Below are 26101 nucleotides of genomic sequence, written 5' to 3' on the forward strand. Positions count from 1 at the left end.
TGCTGTGGATTGCAATGATTTCAGGATGTGCGCAAAATGGGAGCCTAACTGCATCCCCTGCTACCCCGCCCTTTCCCAAAGCCTGACCACTGAGCACTGCGGCATAGAAATGCCTTTCCAAGGGGAAATCAAACCATTTCCAAGCTCTGAAAGGCCATCTCTACTAGCTGTAGTAGTGGGATAAATAAATACATTGTTACAATTAAGGCTAAATTTATTTGAGTATAGTTCAAGTCATTTCCTATTTCATCTTTTGTTCACCATATGGGTTTTCTCAGTTCTGAATATATCATCCATAATGCAAATGAAAAGGTAGACAGAGTGCCCCGATGGCGCTTTAGGTGGATGTGATATTTGATTCTGTGAGCCATTGAAGGTTGTTGGCTTTTGGTAAACTAGAGGTGGTTGACCCGTGTGTCTTCGCCTCATAGCATCTGCATTATTGTGTACTGTGTAACTCCTGGATTGTTGTAAATTGACAGAGCGCTACCTATGGAAACCTCTACTAAGTCAGGGAAGGGTGCAGGGGGCCGAAAGGGAGGATCCAAGAAAAAGCCCGTCACGAAATCAGTCAAGGTTGGCCTTCAATTTTTTGTTGGAGAGCTCGCTAGATATCTAAAGAATGGCAGATATGCCAAGAGGGTTGGGATTGGAGCCCCCATTTTTCTTGCAGTTGTGCTTGAATACCTAGCAGCTGAGGTTCTTGAATTGGCAGGAAATGCTGCCAGAGACAACAAGAAGAATAGGATAATTCCCCGCCATATTCAGCTAGCCGTGAGAAATGACGATGAATTGGGAAAGCTTTTGGGGAAAGTTACCATAGCTCATGGAGGCATAATTCCCAACATTCACCAGGTGCTCTTGCCCAAGAAGGTTGGAGAAAAGATTCCAGAGAAGGCTAAAGGTTCAAAGAAGTCTTAGTGGCATTTGGATTTTGGGGTTTTGGCGTATTTTTAAGCATCCATAGCCATGAATACAAATGTGCCTGATTTGACTGTCAACGGGCCTGGGTTTCGTGATTTTGGGTTCTTTTGTGTGACTTTGATGCTAATGTTGTAGCCTTCGAAGGTTTTATGGGTTACAGTGCCTGTATGGCCATGTTGCTCCCTGTTTTTTTTGCGTGGAATCAATCTGGAGACTGGTGGTGATGCCTTTTTATAGTAAATAATTTGGATTAAAATCCTTTTTTCTATGTGGTTCATTTGCCAAGTTTTATAAGTTTGAAACACAAAAGCCTCTTGTGAATTGTAGGTTCTCACTTATTATTAAATATAATCCCTGTCTTAATTTATGAAAAACTAGAGGTGGTTATATTCTTGGTATAATATCTACCATATTTGGGCAAATCATTAAATTCGGAAACCATAACCTTAAATTGTGTTGAGATTTTAAGATAAGAGATACAAATAAATTTAAGGATCCAATTGCTTCCTCATCCAAGGAAAACTCAAATCCAAATGATTCTCACCATGAAACTTTGAAACAAACTGATGATATCAACAATCAACAAGAAATGTTAAAAACTTACCCAACAGGAAGGGGGTTGTAATTTAATAGTAGAGTCTGAATTCAATGTGTCCTCCTCCATATCTTTAACCATGGAATCCATTAACTCGTTCATGTTATTATTTTCTTTAGGCCCTACAACCCAGCCGCTCATAAACTAACTCATGAAGTGGCCAATATAAAGTCTATGTCAACATAAGACCATATATGTATATATATCTATATATATATACATACACAACGAGATTCTTGCAGGAGTGATTGAATTTTAAGGAATATGCAATGAATAGAGGATCAGGGAGACTATGAAAAGAAAGAAACCAACTACTTCTAAAATGACCAGCAGCTGCTACATAATTTCTACTGGCATAAGGATCACAAGTATTAATCCTACAACTAGACTTTTGTGAGTAAATGTTGATTATGATGTGTAACATGGAAAAAAACTGCCAAAATGCCGGCCTTCACATGAGTACACATAAGGTTATCAATTCAAATTGCTATGACATGACTATACCAACATACTCTAAACAATTTGATATGTGTATAGCTTCAAGGCTGTCTTAGCCAACTCGTGGCACAGGTTCTCAGAGTATTGTCAGCCTAATATGTAATGTAACTCTGTTTCATCTTCTATATCAGAATCCCTATGGAGAGAGGGCTTCCACCATGGGAATTCAATGTGTTCTATTCTGAATTCTGACTGAAATGATATTATGGTTTTTAGTAGAAGGGGCATTTGAAGATGTGTAGTAAGTTATGTTTACTACAGTCCATCTTAATTGTCTGCAATAGCAATGCTTTGATCTCCTCTGTTTTAACATCTTCCCCAGTGGATTGTTGATCACAATGTGAAAAATAATAGAGTTAGACTAGGAGCTATTATAGTTTAATGGGTAATCAATTGAAGCATTACATTGCCTCTACTCGAAATACATCTAGTGAAAATCCATTGAGGCGACTTAAGACTACTTTCTTAACATCAAGACCAAGTTCATCCAGAGCCTCGATTGTGGATAGAACCAATCCTAACTTATTGGAACAGAACATGTGAAAGTTTAGGACCTTCCCTTCTCTTCTACTTACCTCTGCCTGCATTTCTAGGGAGAGGATATCAAAAGGGATTCTCTTTTTCAACCAATCACCATTGATTAGATGGTTACCTAAAAGAACTCACAAAGAAACCACCAATGACAGAGAAGCCTTGAAGCTTGAAAACAGAAAGAGATTGGTTGGCAACTATGACATTCCAATGTGATCAACAATAGAAGATTTATAAAATTTTATGAAGGGTAATAGGAAAACTTGAACTTGCTGATTGACAGAATTTCATCTAAGTCACAATGGTCTACTAGTGGGCCTGTCTAATCCAAACAAATGTGGCCAAGGTTTTTCTTATAAAATGTTCTCACCTTGGTCACCACACATCTAGCTATGTCCATGCACTTCTTGCCTTCATTAAACCACCAACTCCAACTTCACCTCAATTTCTACATTTTCCATTAATGTAATTATCTCACATGTATTGCTGTCACATGTCAATCTAAAGTTGTCTCATGCATTATGGGCAAGCAATCACTGCCACACCAAATAATTTCATACTCAACTAACTTATATGAGTCTTGTGCCAACAAAATCCAACCATAATGCCCCCCCAAACCCCTTGTCACACCAACAACCCAAATGCAACACCTAATCCAATGTATCTCACCTAGTTAATCAATTAATTCATGACAAGATAAGTAGAACCATCATAAGTCGTTACACTCATGGTTGAAGTTTCCTTAGTTAGAATCTCTTGTACACCATCAAATTGATTATGCTCTAGTTGTAAAGAAAATTGGAAATGAGATCGATTTAACTCTGGTTGATCTTGAGGGTCTTTTACCTTCGGCAACCATTATGGTTGTTTCTGTCACTGCATCTACCACTAGTGGTAAGCCTCTATTCGAAGAAAACTTGCAAAAGACTTTAGCTACCTGTGATAGAGCGCTTGCACTTTATGAAACAAAAAAGAAGGTTTTGGATTTTGTTAAGAGTAGGATTGGATGCATTTCCCCCAGTTTGTCTGCTCTTGTAGGGAATGTGGTTGCAGCGAAATTGATGGGTACTGTAGGGGGTCTCTCTTCACTAGCTAAAATGCCAGCTTGTAATGTGCAGCTTCTAGGTGCAAAGAAAAAGAATTTGGCAGGATTTTCAATAGCGACTTCACAGTTTTGTGTTGGATACCTTAAACAAATAGAGATTTTCCAGAGCACGCCACCTGCTTTGAGAATGCGTGCATGTCAATTGTTAGTTGCTAATTTTTTTTCATGAAACAGATGAACCAGAGACTTTGCATTTCCAGTTTCTTTAAACTTAATAGTTCAGGTATATAACTTGTGGGCTGCAATGAGAAGATATATGACACCCGAAATTGGATCTAAACTTTGTAGCTAGATACTCCCAATAGGCATCTCCTAGAAAATCACCTTAACAAGTGACAAACTCCTTTTGTTCGTTGAATTTAAAGCAAAGTGGCATGCAATCCTGACTTATTGGAACAGAACATGTGAATGTTTAGGACCTTCCCTTCTCTTCTACTTACCTCCGCCTACATTTCCAGGGAGAGGATATCAAAAGGGATTCTCTTTTTCAACCAATCACCATTGATTAGATGGTTACCTAAAATAACTCACAAAGAAACCACCAATGACAGAGAAGCCTTGAAGCTTGAAAACAGAAAGAGATTGGTTGGCAACTATGACATTCCAATGTGATCAACAATAGAAGATTTATAAAATTTTATGAAGGGTAATATGAAAAACTTGAACTTGCTGATTGACAGAATTTCATCTAAGTCACAATGGTCTACCAGTGGGCCTGTCTAACCCAAAAAAATGTGGCCAAGGTTTTTCTTATAAAATGGTCTCACCTTGGTCACCACACATCTAGCTATGTCTATGCACTTCTTGCCTTCATTAAACCACCAACTCCAACTTCACCTCAATTTCTACATTTTCCATTAATGCAATTATCTCACATGTATTGTTGTCACATGCCAATCTAAAGTTGTCTCATGCATTATGGGCATGCAATCACTACCACACCAAATAATTTCATACTCAACTAACTTATATGAGTCTTGTGCCAACAAACTCCAACCATAATGCCCCCCAAACCCCTTGTCACACCAAAAACCCAAATGCAACACCTAATCCAATGTATCTCACATACTTAAGCAATTAATTCATGACAATATAAGTAGAACCATCATAAGTCGTTACACTCATGGTTATCCCTTTACTCATGGTTGAAGTTTCCCAGTTAGAATCTCTTGTAGACCATCCAATTGATTATGCTCCAGTTGTAAATAAAATTGGAAATGAGATCGATTTAACTCTGGTTAATCTTGAGGGTCTTTTACCTTCAGCAATCATTATGGTTGTTTCTGTCACTGCATCTACCACTAGTGGTAAGCCTCAATCAGAAGAAAACTTGCAAAAGACTTTAGATGCCTATGATAGAGCGCTTGCACTTAATGCAACAAAAAAGAAGGTTTTGGATTTTTTTGAGAGTAGGATGGGATACATTGCCCCCAATTTTTTTGTTATTGCAAGGAGTGGAGTTACAGCGAAATTGATGGGTACTGCAGGGGGTCTCTCTTCACTGGCTAAAATGCCAACTTGTAATGTGCAGCTTCTAGGTGCAAAGAAAAATAATTTGGCAGGATTTTCAACAACGACTTCACAGTTTCGTGTTGGATACCTTGAACAAACAGAGATTTTCCAGAGCACGTCACCTGCTTTGAGAATGCATGCATGTCGATTGTTAGTTGCTAATTTTTTTTCCAAGAAACAGTTGAACCAGAGACTTTGCATTTCCAGTTTCTTTAAACTTAATAGTTCAGGTATATAACTTGTGGTTTGCAATGAGAATATATATGACACCCAAAATTGGATCTAAACTTTGTAGCTAGACAATCCCAATAGGAATCTCCTAGAAAATCACCTTAACAAGTGACAAACTCCTTTTGTTCATTGAATTTAAAGCAAAGTGACAACTTCTTAGGATCAAACTCCTCTACTTGATTTGGAACAAAAGAAATGAAGCACTTTGTAGGAAGGCACAAACTCAACATTTTTTTTATTGGTATGTTTGTACCCTGATCTGTGTAAATATTCACTTGCAGAACACAATCCAAGTCCAAAAGGTTGAAATGAAAGTGGCAGATTTGTGCAACAAGGAGCCCCCTAATCACTTTGTTTTCCCCTTAGCTTATTCTAGGAAATCACAGTGCTTAGAATCAAGGCACAAACATTGGCTTTGCTGGGTTGTTCAACAAAGAAGGACATGGGAAGAATGGCATCACAGTTAGCCTCCCCTGCTTCGGCAACACACTAAAAAGTTCCTTCAACTAGTTCTCACTTTTTTTGAAGCCAAGAAACACCCAAGCCCAAACAAGGGAAATATGGATGGGAACCTTTGTACCATATCTTGAACAAGTCATTGTGAGAGGTTCACCAAATGAAATATCAAAAATTTTAGATGTACCTATTTGAATGCTTAATTTTGATTTCCTAAGTCTTGATGTCTTACTTTTTCTTTGTGTTCATCTTCATCGATGTCATTGCCTACTTTTGGAAACTATTTTAAACAATTGAACACTCATGCTTTCCCTTTTATCAAATAACACCTGGAATGTTTCTTGTGCTAATCCAATTGCTTTGATCTCGATTATTTAACACAACTTGTGCTTTGCAGAATACTCTCCAACAGCTTGTTTTAGTATAGACAAATGAATTTTATTTTAGAAAATACCACAGAAGAACTCCATTTTGAAGAAATATGAGCATGTACAGCAATAACCATTAATAAATGTATTGGTAAAGTTGATTTATTTTTAAACCAAAAACAAAAAAAGTGTTGTCAAAGAGACACATCTTCAAGTTTACATATACCATACATATCAGCTACTTCCCTTTTATATAAGAAGTGCTTCAGGTGCAAGAGGCATTGAAGTCTTTGTTTTATATAATGATTTATTGCATTCTGTCATGTGAAATTGTCATTATAAAAAAAAGTGTTGGAAATTACCCAATGAAGAAAGAGAAGACAAGCTCATAATCAAATATGCAAGTACTCGATTATTGAACCATTGAAACACTTTATTTATATAGAAAAGATGAAGTACATGCACATACTTGCAACTTATCACAAGTTGGAACAATTTCAAACCCTAGCCATCGAAACCAAGAAAACCCTAACAACCAACTCCTCATATATAAGAATCACACCTAACAAAAGCTGGTCACTACACCAAGAATCCTCAACAACCTAGCATCATCAACTGTAATGACATTCATGACACAAATGCTGGTATGTGGGAGATTAAAGAAGAAGAAGCTAAATTTTCTCTCACAACTTGTTTGAGAAGCCTACAAGTTGGTTAACCTCTATGTCTTTTCCTCAGCCCTGCTGGTTTATTCTCTGTCCTGCTTCAATATGCAAACATTCAGACACCATATTAACAACAACAACAACCACTACACAATTTAAGAGCAAACTAAGAGCATAAACATGGAAACAAACCTGGAAAATCACCAATTTGGGTGTTGTCAATGAGCCAATCATGTTCGGATGGAGGTTGATCCATTGAAGAAGTTTTTGTATTTGTAAGATAACAATGCAATTTCCATCAGACCAAATAATATCATGTGAATTAATACAGGCATCAAAATACAAACTATATCAATTAGGGATCCCATTAAATGCACCTTGACCCATGTGATCAATAGGGCGATGGTGCTTCTGTCTACATGCTTCAAGTGAAGGCACAATATGGGGATGGTGCACCCCTGCAAATATTCAAACACTACATTAACAATATCAACAACAACTAGTGCACACAGATAAGAGAAAAGGCATAACAACAAACCTGGAAAATGACCAATTTGGGTGTTGTCAATGAGCCAATCATGTTCGGATGGAGGGAGATCCATTGAAGAAGCTATTGTATCTGTAACATAACAATATAATTTCCATCAGAGCAAATAATATGATGTTAATTTATAGAGGCATCAGAATACAAACTACATAAATTAGGTGTCCTATCAAATGCACCTTGATGATAAATAGAGGGATGATGCTTATGTCTATGTGCTTCAAGTGAAGGCACATTATTGGGATGGTGCACCCCTGCAAACATTCAAACACTACATTAACAACATCAACAACAACCAGTGCACACAAATAAGAGAAACGACATAGCAACAAACCTGGAAAATGACCAATTTGGGTGTTGTTAATGAGCCAATCATGTTCGGATGGAGGGAGATCCATTGAAGAAGCTATTGTATCTATAACATAACAATGTAATTTCCATTAGAGAAAATAATATGATGTTAATTTATAGAGGCATCAAAATACAAACTACATCATTAGGTGTCCCATCAAATGCACCTTGATTGATGTGATAAATAGAGGGATGGTGCACCCCTGCAAACATTCAAACACTACATTAACAACATCAATAACAACTAGTGCAGATAGTTAAGAGAAAAATCATAGCAACAAACCTATCAAATCCCCAATTTGGGAGTTGCCAATGAGCCAATCATGTTCAGATGGAGTGCGATCCATTAAAGAAGATGTTGTATCTGTAAGATAGCAATGTAATTTCCATCAGAGCAAATAATATGATGGTAACTTATATAGGCATCAGAATACAGATTACATCATTAGGGGTCCCATCAAATTCACCTTGACTCATGTGATAAATAGAGTGATGGCTCTTCTGTCTACATGCTTCAAGTGAAGGCACAATATTTGGATAGTGCACCCCTGCAAACATTCAAACACTACATTAACAACATCAACAACAACCAATGCACATAGTTAAGAGAAAACACATATCATCTAATCTCTCTATATAACTTACTTGGGATAGTAGAGGATGCATTGTTAGAGCGAGGACGACCACGCTTGTTGAGGCGTTGAAATTGAATTGGTTCATCTTCAGATGCAGGGATATTCAAATCAATATCCAAGCTGGCATTTTTTTTCTTCTTTTATTTTTCTTTTTATGACTAAGGAAACTCATCTTCCTCTTCAAAGATGACTCATAAGTACCCAACCCAAGGGTGAAGTCATAATCCATAATATGAACATCATTAACATCATCCATAAATTTTTGAGCCAAATCAATCAATTATTTTGTCTTGCTCACAATAGAAGGAGGACTATTCCGAAACAGGTCTAGATAGCCAAACAACTCCTGTCTCAACAAATTGAGGTCTTCAACATTTTCATCATCCATAATAGTTGTGCTAGTACCTGCATCAAGGTTTGGTTCCTCATTACTTATCTCAGGAGGGGAATTCAATGTATTAGGTGTGGTATCAAGATCCAATAAAGGGTCTCAATCCATTAAGGAGGAATGTAACCAATCTACCTTTATGGCATGCTTGCAAATGTTTCCATGAATAGACCATGGGCAATCACAAGTGATAAAAATTGTGTGATGCCATATGATAAGATATTTCTTATTAGGTTTACTTTGACTCCTCACCCAATAAGCGTGAGATATGCTCTCATGAGGCCTACAATCACTATCTGGAATTCTTCTAGCCTTTTCCATTGATGATTCAAGCTGCATCTCTTTCTTGTGGTTGTTTAAATATCCTTCCTTTTTCAGAATTTTCTTGAATCGATAACATGGCTCAACATTTTTTTATTAGAGTATAGAATAGCCAATCCATCCTATGAGAACATTCCTTTCGTCTATCACATAGAAAGGTTGTCTTGAGATAACTGTGGTATGACTCCACAACATTATTTGTCTCCTGATTTTCATGAGGAAAATCTCAGCAGCCTTTAACCCACATCCCTAAATGTAAAAATCGAACTAGTAAATATATCTTGTCGTTATAAAATAAAAAACGTATGAACTAAAAAAAATAGTATGTGAACTTACGCATCTTTTCACCAGCAACCCAATTCTTGTGGAAATAGTCCAAAGACTTCTCCTTGGTTGCAAATTTGGTGAAAAACCCATTGATTACATTATCCACTTCATCATTAGAAACATTTTTCATGATATAACCAAGTTCATTGAACATCTCTTTTGCTTTTTCTAAACTGTTGGCCAACCGATTAACATTCTTTAGCCATGCCCTCCTTACATGCCAAATACATAAGATCACTTCACATATGGTGATTCTCCTACCAAACTTAATTCATTTTAAGTAAGAAATATTTAGAATGAATGCAACTTGCAATGTCAAATAAGAGTATTGATTTTACCTCAAAGCAATGATTTCAGCCAATGCATCATCAACCATAAAGGTATTGACCTTCCAGTCAGAACCTATATCTTGTGATCTACTATGTGACATCACCACCCATGCGACTGGAAACCCACTTTGTTGCTCATCAAACACCGCAAGCGTTTACAACTGATACTGTCATATTAAAAAAAAATGAAGTTAATTTTAAGTCAATAATCATATTGAATCATTATAACCAAAATGATTCATTAAAGCTATCATTGCAAAAATACTCACTCCATATTTATTTGTACTAAATGTTGAGTCCATGGCTATCAAGCTATTATGGGATAACTTGACCATAGTTTCCAACATCCATTTTTTTTATATTCCAGCGATAAAAGGGATCTCTCCACCATTGGGCTTCTGGTAGAAGAAGAAATCATTATGGTGTTTTTCATACTAGAGATTCACACTCATTTCATCTTTGCTATGCAGTTGGTAATTTTCTTTTTTCAGACGATTATAGATGTTTACAATATCTTTTCTGCATAAGAAAAAATCCCTAACCCGAGCTGTGGCATGTATGTCAACATATTTCTTAATATGCATTTTACGAACAGAGTCAATTGGCACTTGAAGGAAAAAATAACTTTCTAAATAAGAAATCATGTCTCTTGAAAGTCTTGGCTTCCTCTGAGGACCATCATCACCTAAAGTGTCATGTTTGCCATGACAAGTCCATCCTTGCCCATCTTCATGATCATACATGTTGTATGTTATTATTGCAATGTCGGGATCTTGAACCATGACCTTTATAATAAAATGGCATTGGCAACCCCTCTTTTTGACAATTGAATGCCTTGGTTTGGTTTTCCATTCTTCTCTCTTGTCCTCTAGGCCATATGAGCAAGTATAACTACAAAATAAATTTTGAAATGTCAACACATATGACAAATGATAAAGCATTGTTAATATCAACATGTAAACAAGGCTTTTCTAAAATATTTACAGTTCCCATAGTAAGGCAACACTAGGCCTTGAGCTTGGAGTTTTTCTTTTTCGACGCTGGAAGGAACATGGAGCATTTGGATTCGATTCCTCTCCTTGAATAAAATCATTAATTATTAGTTTAGGAATTTTTGCAACGCGGTCAATATTCATGTTCATCTTGTATACTTCAAACCAAACTAAACCTTTACTAGAAAATATGATTTTCTCTTTAGGGTCGTGCACCTCAAGGCCCATAATAGTCTTCAATTTCTTTTCCATGTTGTCTCAATGTGCAAAAAATGTGGAAACATATTAGGAAGTTGAATCTAACAACTGAAGTTTTAAAAGAGAATAAATAGTTGCATTTACAAGTAGACTATTGTCGTGGGTCCCCTTCATTGATAGATATGGAAGAAAGAAGGTGAAATGTCAAAAGAAAATATTCTACACTATTTATTGAGCAAGAACCCCACATTCTTCTAGTTTGTAGTACAAAAACATCAATGACAAAGCTCACTGCCCCATGGAAATGATGTTGTGAACACTGTACAAATTTGACAATGTAACTATGGGCCTCATGTTGTCATATGATATGATATGTGAATCTCCAAAAAGTCACATATCATCACGCAAGAATTTAATGAACAACCAAGTGTTTGAATGACACTTGTCCACGGAGCTGCCAAATGTTTCCAAGGAAATTTCAAACTCTGGAGTAGAACTGCTAAGTTCACAAGTGTCAAATGGTTGTCCAGGTGTGAGTTGATGATCAATGTGATAGCCCAATACACAACAGTTCCAAGATTACTTATCTAACGCCATAATTTTCCAGATTTGTGCCAACAAATTTGCAAGAATGTATACAGAAAAATTATCAAATCAAAACAGGAATTTGATGATTTGGCCTCATATAGAGAAGCTAGATGCTAAATGATTGTCACTGAAACAGTAATCAGGGGTTGTGTGCTAAAGTTTCAATAATTTTATCTTTGTGTAATATTTCATATATAGAGAGATTTCTCACATAATAGGTGAGATAATTATCTAAGTAAGAAATTCAGGAAGCAAACAAGGGTTTCGAGGGAATCTACATAGGGCACCAGGGATAGAGAAACATTGCATACAAACAATGAATGCTCAATTCTTGAAGTTCTCCAATTTAGAAGGGATTCACATTAAAAAGAACAATAAACATCACATTTTAGGCCAGCCAACTCTTTAGGACAAGCAGCGACAAACAATGCTCAATATTCTTAAAAAAATGGTCTTAATGCCCCTACTCAAAGGATTCAGTGTGACCTTCAAAGAATTTGTCAAGTGGAGAAAAAATTGTAAATTAATAGTTGGTTTTATTTTTTTACTTATTTCTTATTTTTTAGTTGGTGGAGTTCTTGCAACTGTTTTAATTATTATCACAGTTTTCTGGGTTAAATTTATATGTGGAGTGTATTTTCATGTTAATGGTTCACTCATAAATTGGATTAATCTTCCTTTCACATTTTTTGAATGAGATGGGTGCAAGTTCATGTTAACAAGAGATCGGTTGGCATAAATTTGCAAGTTTTCTCTATTATTTACTATCTGAAATTGATAGAATTCAAGTCCTGATGTTTGTTAGCTTTGTTGGAGTAAGAATAAAGGATATTGAATCAGTAGTCAAAGGATTCAATTACCAGAGTATTATGAGGCATAAATTTGTTTCCATATATGAAGGAAAGAAATCAACCAACAAAAGTCAAATCCAACAATTTCAGGGTAATGAAAATATATGTGGCAGAATTGGGGAATTTTATGGAAAAGAAATAATAGATTGAAGATTTATTCGAATTCAAGGGTATGAAGATCAACAATTAAGGGACAAATGGAGAGAAATGGCAGAAATCCCAATTTTCAAGGAAAAAAATTAATCATCATCTCAACTAATACCTGATTCGAAGACTTCAACAGTTCTAGAAATCTTGCAAAGACAATTCTATTTTAGTTTATAGATAAGGAGTAGTCTATAATTTGTGACACATTTAAAATATAAATCACACACCAGAAATTTCATGTTGCTTTGCATGGTAGATGAATTACTTCAGCATGACTCTTGCCAAGATGAATGAGAAAGTAATGCATTGCATTAAAAAGGGCAGAGCTAGTTGCATACATTGCAAGAGAATTGGTGTAGAGTTCAGCTTGGGCCATAACGAATGGCAGTGTCGTGAAATTGTGTTCTATGCTACAGTGCTCATGCGGTTTATGGATTGAAAAGAAACTCTTTATAATGATTTAGTACCATAAATAATGGATGAAACTATTAATTATTAGTTGTTATGTAATCAGCTGAGTAATGAGTGTATTAATCAGCTAAGTAATTGCATGGACTCCTAGTTACAGCTGCACAAAATGCCAGAGAAAGAGAAAATATGTTATTACGGAACAAAAATGCTCTGTTACTGGGAATACAGGCTTGCATTTACTCTTTTGCCTTTAGTCTAAGCAACTCGCATAAGAGATACCTTAAAAACATTAGAAACCTCTATACATCATGATGAATAGAATGTTGTGTAGCTGTAGAATAAATTTTGGATGCAGACTTTCCCAACCTTTAATGGAGGAAAATTTGTACATTCAAATCTCACGAAGAGGATGGTGGAGTAGCTGTTTTGACTTGAGCAGATGCGGAGGAAATCAGCAGCGAATTAATTCTTCTGACTTGAGCAGATGCAACGAAAATTCTGGGTACAGGCAAAGTAGCACGGGATGCAGAGTAGCAGGAGATGCAGTGCCATGGAGGAAAATTCAAATGGAGCTGGCTCGGTGAAGCATGGTGAAATTAATGTTGGGAGTTGGCAGTGACTGCGCGAAGTTAATGGAGGTGGGAGTTTGCGTCCGGGGATGGTGACGGAGGTAACAGACTTCACGTTCCAGCGAGGTGACATAGGTGAGGGAAAAGCCAGTTGGGTGGTTGGCCAGAATAATGCGCTTTTCGGATGATCGGAATCTCCGAAAAGTCGCATTATAGACTACTCCTTTAAAAGAGATTTGATAAGTTCTCATTTATAGTCAGATAGCTCAGTTATGAAATTTCTTATTCCTCTCAGTTTTGGCTTTTATGATATCAAATGTTTTGTATCTAATTTTAATAGCTTCATAGGTATTGAAGGCTTTAAAAAGGTAGATGTTAATATAAACAGAAATTTTGAGACAGAATTTGTCTCTAAAATATTTCTGCTTCAATGATATTAACTTGTAAGATTTCACCTCTTCATTTTCCAAAAAATTATCTTGCATAGTATTTCATGGACTTCACCCACAAAAAATCCATCAACAACAAACAATCTTAATTTGTTACGATTTTAGGTAGAATCCTAGCCTACTTGCAGTATGAGACAAAGGGCGTCTTGCTTCTTTTTCTCTTTATCTCCTGATTCTGTTCTAGGTTTCAATTACCCTGCAACAATCATGTTTCCTTCAGAGATCGATAATCAATCCTCTAGTGCTTTTTCAATAACCTCACTCTAGGCAACTTAGAACACTAGTTTCTTAAGCTGGAGAACACTAGTTTCTGGTGTGCTTTTTCACACTGCTGAACATTTGGGAAATTTTATAAGTTGCAGAGAGCAATATTCTACAGGATTCCCACTCGTTATTTCTTTAGGAATTTTGGGGAGGACTAAGACCTAAGATGTAAGGATCTACTTATTGTTGGTTAATTTTTTAGGAATTATATATGGGGAGGACTAGGACCTGATATGCGAGTGAGTAGCAAGGAGTCAGTAGTTGCAAAGTGACATAGATCTGTTATGCCATCCTCATTGTAAGAAATACACTATTTTAGTTTGTTTGAACCAACTTAATACATCATCATTTCTAAACAACTTGTTTCAAAATTTAACAAATAAATATCATAACTCGGTCCTAATGATTTTCTTTCTCGACTTGTTGTTCCAAGTTTTGTAAATGGATTCCTGTTGAAAAGTAAAAAGTGTTTATAATGCTACAAATAATATTTTGAACTCAGATGTGCACTGCCCTAAGATGTATCCATAGATGATCTACGTGCAAATAGCAAGTATCAATTTCAGTAGGCAATCTCAGCGATTCTACCAAGGCATGTTCGCTATTCTATTATCAACTAGCACAACCACATTTACAAATGTGGTTGATATACGCCCATAGGCATACATGAAACATATATACAACCACATTTTCCAATGTGGTTGATATACACCAATAAGCTTATGTCAACCACATTAATAATTGTTATGGGTATCTTTTTAAACACCAACTATTTATGATTATTATAACTATATAAATAATAAGAACAATATAAATATTTATATATATTATTATATGATTATTATATTAATATTATAATAATAATAATATAAACTCATAATAATATTAGTAATATTAATTAATAATAATAATAACTCATAGCAATATTATATTATCATTATATTATTATAATAATATAATTATTATTATATTGTTATAATAATAATATAAAATTATAAAAATAATAATAACAATTATATTGAATTATTATTATAACAATAATATAAAATAATATTAATAACATTAATCACAATTATATTGAATTATTATTATAATAATAATATTAACTCATTATAACAACCATGATCCAATAACAGTTAGAATTGTGATAAGGGAATTATTATGTGTAATTTTTTAAAGACCAATTATTTATGATTATTAATAACTATATAGATAATAACAACGATATTCTTATATATTTATATATTTATGATTATTATATTAATATTATTATAATAGTATAAACTCATAATAATATTAGTAATATTAATTAATTAATAATAATAATAATAATTATTATTATTATTATTATTATTATTATTAGGCTTTATTAGGCTTTATTAATTCACCCATGTTTATTTTAGTATTTTTAATATTTATCTTAGGGTTTGTATACATTGGGTTTATAATATTAGTTCATTTTGTTTAATATTATTCCCTCTGGTTCATAATCCCTTGGGATTTTAGTATTAATTCCTTGGGTAATAATATATTATAATAATAATAATAAATATATTATATTATTATAATAATATATTATATATTATTACCCAAGGGATTAATACTAAACTCCCAAGGGATTATGAACCTGAGGGAATAATATTAAACAAAAGGGACTAATATTATAAACCCAAGGAATTAGTGAACCCAAGGGATAAATATTAAAAACCTAAGGGATCAAGAAGCAGAAGGGATTGATATTATAAACATAAGAGATTAATAAAGCTCACCTTGATTGATATTATAAACCCAAGTTAATAGTAAACCCAAAGGATTAATACTAAAACCCTAAGGGATTATGAACCCAAGGAAATAATATTAAACCCAAGGGACTAATATTATAAACCCAACATTGGTAAACCCTAATATAAATATTAGAAAGACTAAAATAAACATGGTTTATTTTCATGGTGAGACAATCCTTGTCATAATGTGATATTCAAACATGGCTAACCATGGCTCGCTATGATTGTCAATGGTTAACCATGACTGATATTGTAAACCTAAGGGAATAATAAACCCAAGCGATTGATATTATAAACCCAAAGGAATAATAAACCCGAAGGATTAATACTAAAACCCTAAGGGATTATCAATCTCAGGGAATAATATTAAACCCAAGGGACTAATATTATAAACTCAACATATATAAACCCTACGATAAATATTATAAACACTAAAATAAACATGATTGACCATCACTGATTTTCATATTCAGAGAATCGTTATCACAATTCCATGTTGGACCATGGTTGACTATGATTGATTGCGCAATAATAATAATAATAATAATTATTATTATAATGTAGTAAATATATTATATTATTGTAATAATAATAATAACAATTATATTTATTATATTATTATTATAATAATAACATTATATATTATTACCCAAGGAATAATATTAAACAAAAGGGACTAATATTATAAATCCAAGGAACTAATAAACCCAACCATTTAATATTATAAACCCAAGGAATTAGTGAACCCAATGGATAAATATTAAAAACCTAAGGGATCAAGAAGTGCAAGGGATTAATATTGCAAACAAAAGAGATTAATAAAGCTCACCATGATTGAAATTATAAACCCAAGTTTATAATAAACCCTAAGGATTAATACTAAAACCCCAAGGGATTATGAACCCAAGGAAATAATATTAAACACAAGTGACTAATATTTTAAACCCAACATTGGTAAACCCTAATATAAAAATTAGAAAGACTAAAATAAACATGGTTTATTTTCATCGCGAGACAATCCTTGTCATAATGTGACATTCAAACATTTATAACCATGGTTGGCTATGATTGTCAATGGTTGACCATGATTGATATTATAAACCTAAGGGAATAATAAACCCAAGCAATTAATATTATAAACCCAAATGAATAATAAGCTTGAGGGATTAATACTAAAACCCCAAGGGATTATGAACCTTAGGGAATAATATTAAACCCAAGGGACTAATATTATAAACCCAACGTATATAAACCCTAAGATAAATATTATAAACACTAAAATAAACATGATTGACCATCATTTATTTTCGTATTGAGACAATCGTTATCACAATCCCTGTTGGACCAGGGTTGACTATGGTTGACTGCGGAATAATAAACCCAAGCAATTGATATTATAAACCCAAAGGAACAATAAACCCAAGGGATTAATACTAAAACCCCAAGGGATTATGAACCTAAGGGAATAATATTAAACTCAAGGGGCTAATATTAAAAGACGAAGGTATATAAACCCTAAGTGGAGAAAATTTGTTTCATAATGTGAGATCAGACCATGATTGACCATAGTTGACCATGGTTGGTTATGGTTGACCATGATTGGTATTATAAACCAAGTTATTAATAAACCCAAGGGATTTATATTATGAACCAAACATAAACCCAAGGGAATAATATAAAACCCAAGGGACTAATATTAGAAACCCAACATTGGTAAACCCAAATATAAATATTACAAACACCAAAATAAACAAGGTTTATTTTAATGGTGAGACAATATTTGTCAAAATGTGACATTCAACCATGGTTGACCATGGTTTGCTATGATTGACAATGGTTGACCATCATTGATATTATAAACCTAAGGGAATAATAAACCCAAGGGATTGATATTATAAACCCAAAGGAATAATAAAACTAAGGGATTAATACTAAAACCCCAAGGGATTATGAACCCAAGGGAATAATATTAAACCCATGGAACTAATATTAGAAACCCAACATTGGTAAACCCAAATATAAATATTACAAACACCAAAATAAACATGGTTTACTTTAATGGTGAGACAATATTTGTCAAAATGCGACATTCAACCATGGTTGACCATGGTTGGCTATGATTGACAACAGTTGACCATCATTGATATTATAAACCTAAGGGAATAATAAACCCAAGGGATTGATATTATAAACCCAAAGGAATAATAAAACTAAGGGATTAATACTAAAACTCCAAGGGATTATGAACCCAAGGGAATAATATTAAACCCATGGGACTAATATTATATACCCAACATTGGTAAACCCAAATATAAATACTACAAAAACTAAAATAAACATTGTTTATTTTGATGGTGAGACAATCCTTGTCACAATGGGACATTCAAATATGGTTGACCATGGTTGGCTATGATTGACAATGGTTGACCATGGTTGATATTATAAACCTAAGGGAATAATAAACCCAAGGGAATAGTATTAAACCCATGGGACTAATATTATAAACATAACATTGGTAAACCCAAATATAAATATTACAAACACTAAAATAAACATGCTTTATTTTCATGGTGAGACAATCCTTGTCACAATGAGACATTCAACCATGGTTGACCATTGTTGGCTATGATTGACAATGGTGGACCATGATTGATATTATAAACCTAAGGTAATAATAAAACCAAGGGATTAATATGAGAAACCTAAAGGAATAATAAATCGAAGGGATTAATACTAAAACTCCAAGGGATTATGAACCCAAGGGAAAAATGTTTAAAACCCAAAGGATCAAAAATGGCAAGGGATCAATATTAAAAACAGAAGGGATTAATAAAACATATGAATAAATATTTTAAGCCCAATAGATTGATCAACCCACGTGACTATGAATATTATAAACCTAAGGGATCCATAAACCCTAGGGATTGTTAATATTATAAAAGAAACATGTTAATAAATTGAAGGGATAAACATTATAAACATAGGGGATTAATATTAAACCTTAGGACTATTATTTAAACCTTAATATTGTGGATTAATAAACCAAAGGGAATAAATGATAAACCCAAGGAATTATTAATATTACAAAATTAAAGAACAAATAAACCTAATAATTTAATATTATAAACCTAAGGAAATAGTAAATCGAAGGGAAATAGTAAATCGAACAAGATAATATTATAAACACAAAGGATTAATAAACCCGAGGAATTAATAAACCCAACAAACCAATATAAGAACTGAAGATATTAATAGACCCTAAGAATTAATATTTTAAGCTCAAGCGATTAATAAACCAAAGGGCTTATTAATTTTATAACCCAAGGAACTAATAAACCCAAGGGATAAACCTAAGGCATCAAAAAAAGCAAGTGATGATTATTAAAAATGGAAAGGATTGATATTTTAACCCCAATGGATTAATATTATAAATCCAAGTTGTTTAAACCCCAAGATAAATATTATAAATCCAAAAATAAATATCAATGACCATTGTTCCATCGTTGATTTTCATATTGAGACAATATTTGTTACAATGCGGCATTGGACCATGGTTTACCATGATTCACGATAGTTGATTATGGTTTTGATCTGAAGACAATATTCGTTATAACTCAATGTTTGACAACGCTCACGATGATTAGTTTTGAAAATGAGAGAATATATGTCATATTAAATATTTTAAAACCCCTAAGCCCTAAATCCATGGCATCAATATTATAAACATAAATAATGTTATAACAGAAAACAATAATAAAAAACATAAACCACAACCAATATAAGAACTACATTGTAAACCTGTTGAGGGGCCCGAAGTCGGGTCAACAACAAGGGGGATACCCACCCGGTCCGGAACCTGGTTGGCGGCTCCTTGCCCGTTTGGAGTAGCGGGTCCGACTGGGGGTAATGGGACCAGTTTCCCAATGTGATGGGTGTGTGTGTGTGCGTAGAGTCTGATGATATTAATCTAGAGGTTTTTCTAAACTAGTCTCGATTCTAACTGCTAAACTAACTCTATGCTAATGTAATCTAATGAAGAGAAATACATCTGATCTATGCTAACCCGGGGTGTTTTTATTTTGTTTATGCGATCTAGAAATATTTCTAACAGCAGCTGGTAATAAAGATCATTCAACTGATATCAGAATATAAACCAATAAAGATAAACCATTCTGCATAAGAAGTTAGGCAGAATAGTTGTGAACAACATATCGCATAATCAGTCTTCTATATGTTAAGCATGATTAAATGATCCCACCGTACAGAAGTGCCAAATGGTAATGCAAACATTCATACAATAACATATAAAGAACTCAGCTACATATCACTTTAGGGATACTAGCAGAATCTAGTCAAGAGATAAAAGTACCATTTATGACTAACTTCACCAATAAACTTCAAGTAATAATGATTTATTTCTACTTGTTCTAACATCTGCTAAGAGTAAAGAAGTGCAACATTAGTAACAGATATTAAAATGCAAACATAAATAAATCTTGATCCATCTATTCATCAAAAACCTCCTCTGAGGGTGCAGAAGTGCATGTTCTGAGGATAAGTTTTTTGACAGATTTCCGGACCCTTCTCTAAAAACCATGAGAAGGGTTAAATACTACTAACTAATCAATCTTAATTACATGAAATTAGGGAATCGGCTTCAAATGACGGCCCTTTTACTAAAAGCAACTTTATTTCTAAATTTAAAATCTAATTTCTGACTGTTTCTGTATATTCTCTTTAGTGCTGTCAACAGTGCAACGTTTTCCTGGGAAGAGTCGGCTGGCCGCTTTCTTCTTTTGCTCTGGAGATAAAAGTGGAAATAACAGGAGCTGGCACTTCCTTCCGGCAGACCAGAAGATATTTTTGAAAACCTTTCTCTAGCTGGGTGTATTCGCCACGTGTATACTTAGCATAACCCAGGTTCTTCTCGAACTGATTTTGCTGTTGCTGTTTTCGGTTTCTGGTCGTGCGAATGACTGAGTGGGTTAGGAGTCGTGCTATATGGACATCCCCTTGTTTTAAGAATTGTTTCCGTTCTTTGTTCCAGGTTTTCCTGAAGCGTCTTCCTTCTCATGCGCTTCTTTCTCTGCTTTACCAAGTCTGAGCTTCAGGATCTTTTCTGAACACGCTGCTTTTGTGCACCTTTGACTCTGAGTCTTGAATAGTCTAATTTCATCAGTGCCGGTTGGCTGATAGTCTGGAATCTGCGGTTCTGCTGCATGCGGCATCCGTTTGCGGAGGCATTCTCTCTTTACTATCTGATTTGCGCTTTCCTCTTTCCCTCAAATGTTTCCTGCATATAAACTTATATTAGTTGCGTGTCTTGTAGTCTACGCAAAGAAGAAGGGAAATGAAAAGATTTGACGTGAAAGTATTAATCTCTAATGAATGCATAACCCTGACATTCATCATGACTTGACTCTTCGATAAATGTAATGCAATCATTCCTAGATACTCAAGCATGTGGTCATTAAATTTCTTCAAGGCGCGCACTTAATCCTGGGTTTATCGTGTGATAAGTCTTTTCAGATCACAGATCGCAAATCGCTGCCATCGCAGATCGCAAATCGCTGCCATCGCAGATCGCAAATCGCTGCCATCGCAGATTTTGTTTAATGGTTATGCCGTATAGCGCGATGCTTGCGATTTGCGATATCGCATATCGGCGATCGGCATTTCTCGAAGGTCTTCTTTTAAAGGGGCGCGTGTGATGTATGCGACGCGATGAACTTCGCATCGCTCCTTCGCAGTCTTGCTTTTCGCACTCAAGCAATGCTTCGGCCTTTCTTTGCGATGCGATTTAAGCCTTAGGGAGAAAAATACAAAAACTTTAGAAAAATATTTTTTGGGATTTTTGTTCAGGGTCCCCTCTTTGCTTGACGTTATTGCTAATGTCAAGTGAAGAAGGGGGGTTGTTGGTGACCACAACAAAACCATAAAGCATAAAAACATGATAAATCATCATCACATTAATAATAACAAATTTATATCACTACATTATAAACAATAAATAAATTTTAAGCCATAAATACATTGATATCAATACAAGAATGTATTAATAGTATAAATCTCAAGAATATTGAAATAAGCAGCTAGAACATGAAATCCCAACAATAATATTATAAATGTAAACAATATTTTCATTTATGAAAGACATGAACAAAGTGAAGGGATCCACACAAAAGACCACAACAATCACAAATGCAAGAAAAAAAATAGTAACACCGCCATTGGAGCAAAGGAACATAAATCCAAAAAACACATCTAAATTGCATAGATTGGATTTAAATAAGAACAACATAATAGTACATTTTAAGACCAGAGATATACATTTTTCTACATAAAAACTATAACGAGAAAATACAAATAAAAAAATAAATAATAAATAAAAAATAAAAAAATAAAAATAAAAATAAATCAATTTCACCAACATTGCAACCACAGAAAGAGCATTGAGTCTTAACATATATTTTTTGTTTTCTTTACATCAAATAATTCCATTACAAAATTGAACTTAAACACTCTATCAAAAGTAATCTATGGAGTGGCCTCTTCCAAAACACAACCAGACTGATGACAAAAGTAGCACCAATTCAAATCAACAGGATAATGATCACGAACCTTAATGTTTTCCAACCAATTCCTTCTTGTTCTCCTCCTAGAATCCCTCTAGTTCACATGTAACAAGTATTTTACATGTGTTTTTGTTTCATCTAGCTCACGAATATGAGCATCAATAAAAGCAGGATGGAACCCACGTTTTCTATCAAACTTGTTCTAAAGATAGGAAAGAAAACTTATAGATCGAGCAATATTGTGCACTGTTCTAGAATAATATATGACATAATTATTGTCCATATCTGCATTTGAAAGACAAAAAAACAAAAGAAAAAACAATAAAGACATGCACAAATAAATAGGAATACACACACACACACATATATACATATAATATAACACCCCATTTGTATTTATGTTAAAAAACTTATAAAGTTACATGAAAAAAAACAATCTAGTGTTACATGAACCAAATGATATAAAACTTTCTACAAATATAAGCCTCATTTCACAATACAAAAGAAAAAACCGTGGAAATAGAATAAAATTGTGGCCAATATTCAAAAAATGAATATTGGTCATGGTGATGGCCGATATTCAAAACCTCCATTTTTGCATTTCATGATGTAATATGAATCCACATTATTAATATCAATATGAACTAGTAATAAAAATGATTTTGAATGATTGGTTCATATAACTCATTGTTTATGTCTGAATGGTCTATTGCAAAGAAAAGAAAAATAGGCACTTAAAAAAAAAAGTAAATTGAACAACATGAAAAATGATGTAAACAACTTTATCAAATATTACTATGAATATGATGAATTTATTAATCTCATAAATATATGAAAATGATTATTATATTAAAAGTAAATCAAGAGGACAATAAAAGCAATTCAAAAAACATATTATAAAGAAGGTCACAATGTTATTAGTTGTATGTCATAGTGATATGGACTTCAATCACTCCTCTTCCTTCTTCCTAATTGTAACATATGCATTATCTGTTATGAAACCAGCTCAAGAAAAGATAGAAAAGATAGATCAACGCCTTAGAATTCAGCCTCTTCGAGGGGGCAACCTCCTTTACATTACATAAATGAACAATTCTTGGATGATACAAATGACAAAACCTCCTTTCTATATATAGGAGTCTAAGGAGTCACAATATAATCCAGCCGACCTAACAATAATAATATAAAGCCACAAAAATAACAATAGAGGGATTCTATGGGGCACAGAAATAACAATATGGGGGTAATAGGGGCACAACAATATAAATAAGGGGTATAACTACAATAGTAATGGGGTAATCACTAGTATTATAGGGACCCAACATGCCCCTCTCCTTCAAAAAAGTGTTGTCCTCAACGCTTGAGTAGTTCTGGATACTTCTGCATAAAATTCTCATCCTCCCATGTGGAATCTTCAGCGGATAAGTTCTTCCACTTGATAAGATACTCTGAAATTGATCGATTTCGTAGCTGTCGAGTTCTTGTTTCTGTGACTGCTTCCGGTTCCAATATAATTTTTCCTTCCTCGTCAAGTTCTGGCAATATTGTTTGAATTGGGAGCTTGTCGCCTATAACCTTCTTTAAACATGAAACATGGAAAACTGGGTGCAATCGAGAAGCTGCAGGAAGCTCCAATTTGTATGCCATAGTACCAATCTTTTGCAACACCTTGTACGGACCATAATACTTTGGTGATAATTTATTATCCTTCTTAGCTTGCTTTAGGGACATTTGCTTATATGGTTGTAGCCGTAGGAATACCCAATCACCTACATCAAAACTTCTTTCACTGCGATGTTGATCTGCCTGTTGTTTCATTCTATTTTGTGCCAACACGAGGTTATCCTTTAAGAGTTGGAGGACTTGTTGTTGATGTTCGATGTGATGTTCCACTGCCTGAACCTTAGAATTTTCTCTTAAATATGATGTGATGGATGGTGGTTGATACCCATAAAGTGCCATAAATGGGGTCATTTTTGTTGTTGTATGGAAGGAAGTGTTATACCACCATTCAGCCAGAGGCAACCATTTGACCCATTGTGTCTGTTTATCAGATACAAAGCAACGAAGATATCCTTCCAAACATTTGTTTACTATCTCAGTTTGCCCATCAGATTGAGGATGATAAGATGAGCTATGAGCTAACTGAGTACCAAGACAAGAAAATAATTCTGTCCCAAAATTTCCAGTGAAAATGGGATCTCTGTCACTTACAATAATCTTTGGGTTTCCATGTAGCTTTTGAATTGTTTCCATAAATGCAGTAGAAACTGTACTGGCTTTAAATGGATGTGATAATGCACAAAAGTGTGCATACTTGGTAAGTCTGTCAACTACCACCATGATGACACTCTTTCCCTCAGACTTGGGTAAACCTGTGATAAAATCCATTGAAACCTCCTCCCAACGTTGGCTTGGAATGGATAAAGGTTGTAATAGACCCGGTGTCTTAATTGTTTCAACTTTATTTTGTTGGCAAACCAAACATTCCGCCACAAACTTTTGAATATCTGATTTAAGGCCATCCCAAAAAAATTCCTTCTTAACCCTGTGGTAAGTTTTTAAAAATCCTGAGTGCCCTCCTAAGGGAGAAGTGTGCAATTCCATAAGAATCTTTTGTTTTAGCTGGGAATTCTTACAGAGGTATAAGCGATCTTTGTACCATAACGAATCATTTTGCTAAATGTATCAGACGTACTGGAATCTTGTTGTAGCTTTCGAATAAGTGCCCACACTTCTTCATCATTCTTCCATTCCTCCCTTGCTTCGTTTATCCAATCTGGTTGGATAATAGAAATGGCACACAACAATGCTTCCACATCCTCATCCTTTCTTGAGAGTGCATCTGCCACCACATTTTGCTTCCCTTTTTTGTAGATGATTTCAAAGTCATAACCCAACATCTTTGTGACCCACTTTTGTTGCTCTTTAGAGGATAATCTTTGTTCTAAAAAGTATTTAAGGCTATCATGATCCATTTTTACCTTGAAGTGTCTTCCCATTAGGTAGGGTCGCCATTTCTTAAGTGCATGGAGTATTGCCAACATTTCCTTCTCATAAATAGCTTTGCTTAAAAACTTTCCCTTGATTGGACGACTTTCAAAAGCAATGGGTCTTTCATCTTGCATTAGAACAGCACCTTCCATTTCCTGAAGCATCACATTCCACAATAAAGGTTTTTGTGAAGTCCGGTGTAGCTAAGACCGGTGCTTGGCACATTGCCTCTTTAAGATGTTCAAAGGCCTTTGTTGCTTCCGGAGTCCATGAAAATGCATCTTTCTTCAATAATGTTGTTAGAGGTGCTGCTATTCTCCCATAATTCTTAACAAATTTGCGATAATACCCTGTCAACCCAAGAAATCCTCGCAGATGCTTTATGGATGTGGGGATTTTCCATTCCTTAATGGCTTTAATTTTGCTAGGGTCTACCTTAACTCCTTCATGAGATACAATATGACCCAAATATTCCACCTCCTGGACTCCAAAGAAACAT

The 26101-nt window shown here is 34.4% G+C and overlaps 1 protein-coding gene and 1 pseudogene across 1 annotated transcript; both read left to right on the top strand.

Moving 5' to 3' along the window:
• The first annotated feature begins 354 nt into the window (after positions 1 to 354).
• On the top strand, positions 355 to 1079 carry LOC149190410 (histone H2A-like). The gene has a single exon (XM_089413397.1). It carries the CDS (start codon positions 493 to 495, stop codon positions 919 to 921), a length of 429 nt encoding a protein of 142 aa, XP_089269523.1. The 5' UTR covers positions 355 to 492; the 3' UTR covers positions 922 to 1079.
• Positions 1080 to 4776: 3697 nt separating this feature from the next.
• Positions 4777 to 5403, top strand: LOC149190411 (U4/U6 small nuclear ribonucleoprotein Prp31 homolog pseudogene; annotated as a pseudogene).
• Positions 5404 to 26101: the final 20698 nt, after the last annotated feature.

The sequence above is a fragment of the Pinus tabuliformis genome, chromosome 3_1 (genome assembly GCF_031772625.1).
Source record: "Pinus tabuliformis cultivar Carrire ecotype Pingquan chromosome 3_1, CPIR1, whole genome shotgun sequence".
NCBI classification, from domain to species: Eukaryota; Viridiplantae; Streptophyta; class Pinopsida; order Pinales; family Pinaceae; genus Pinus; species Pinus tabuliformis.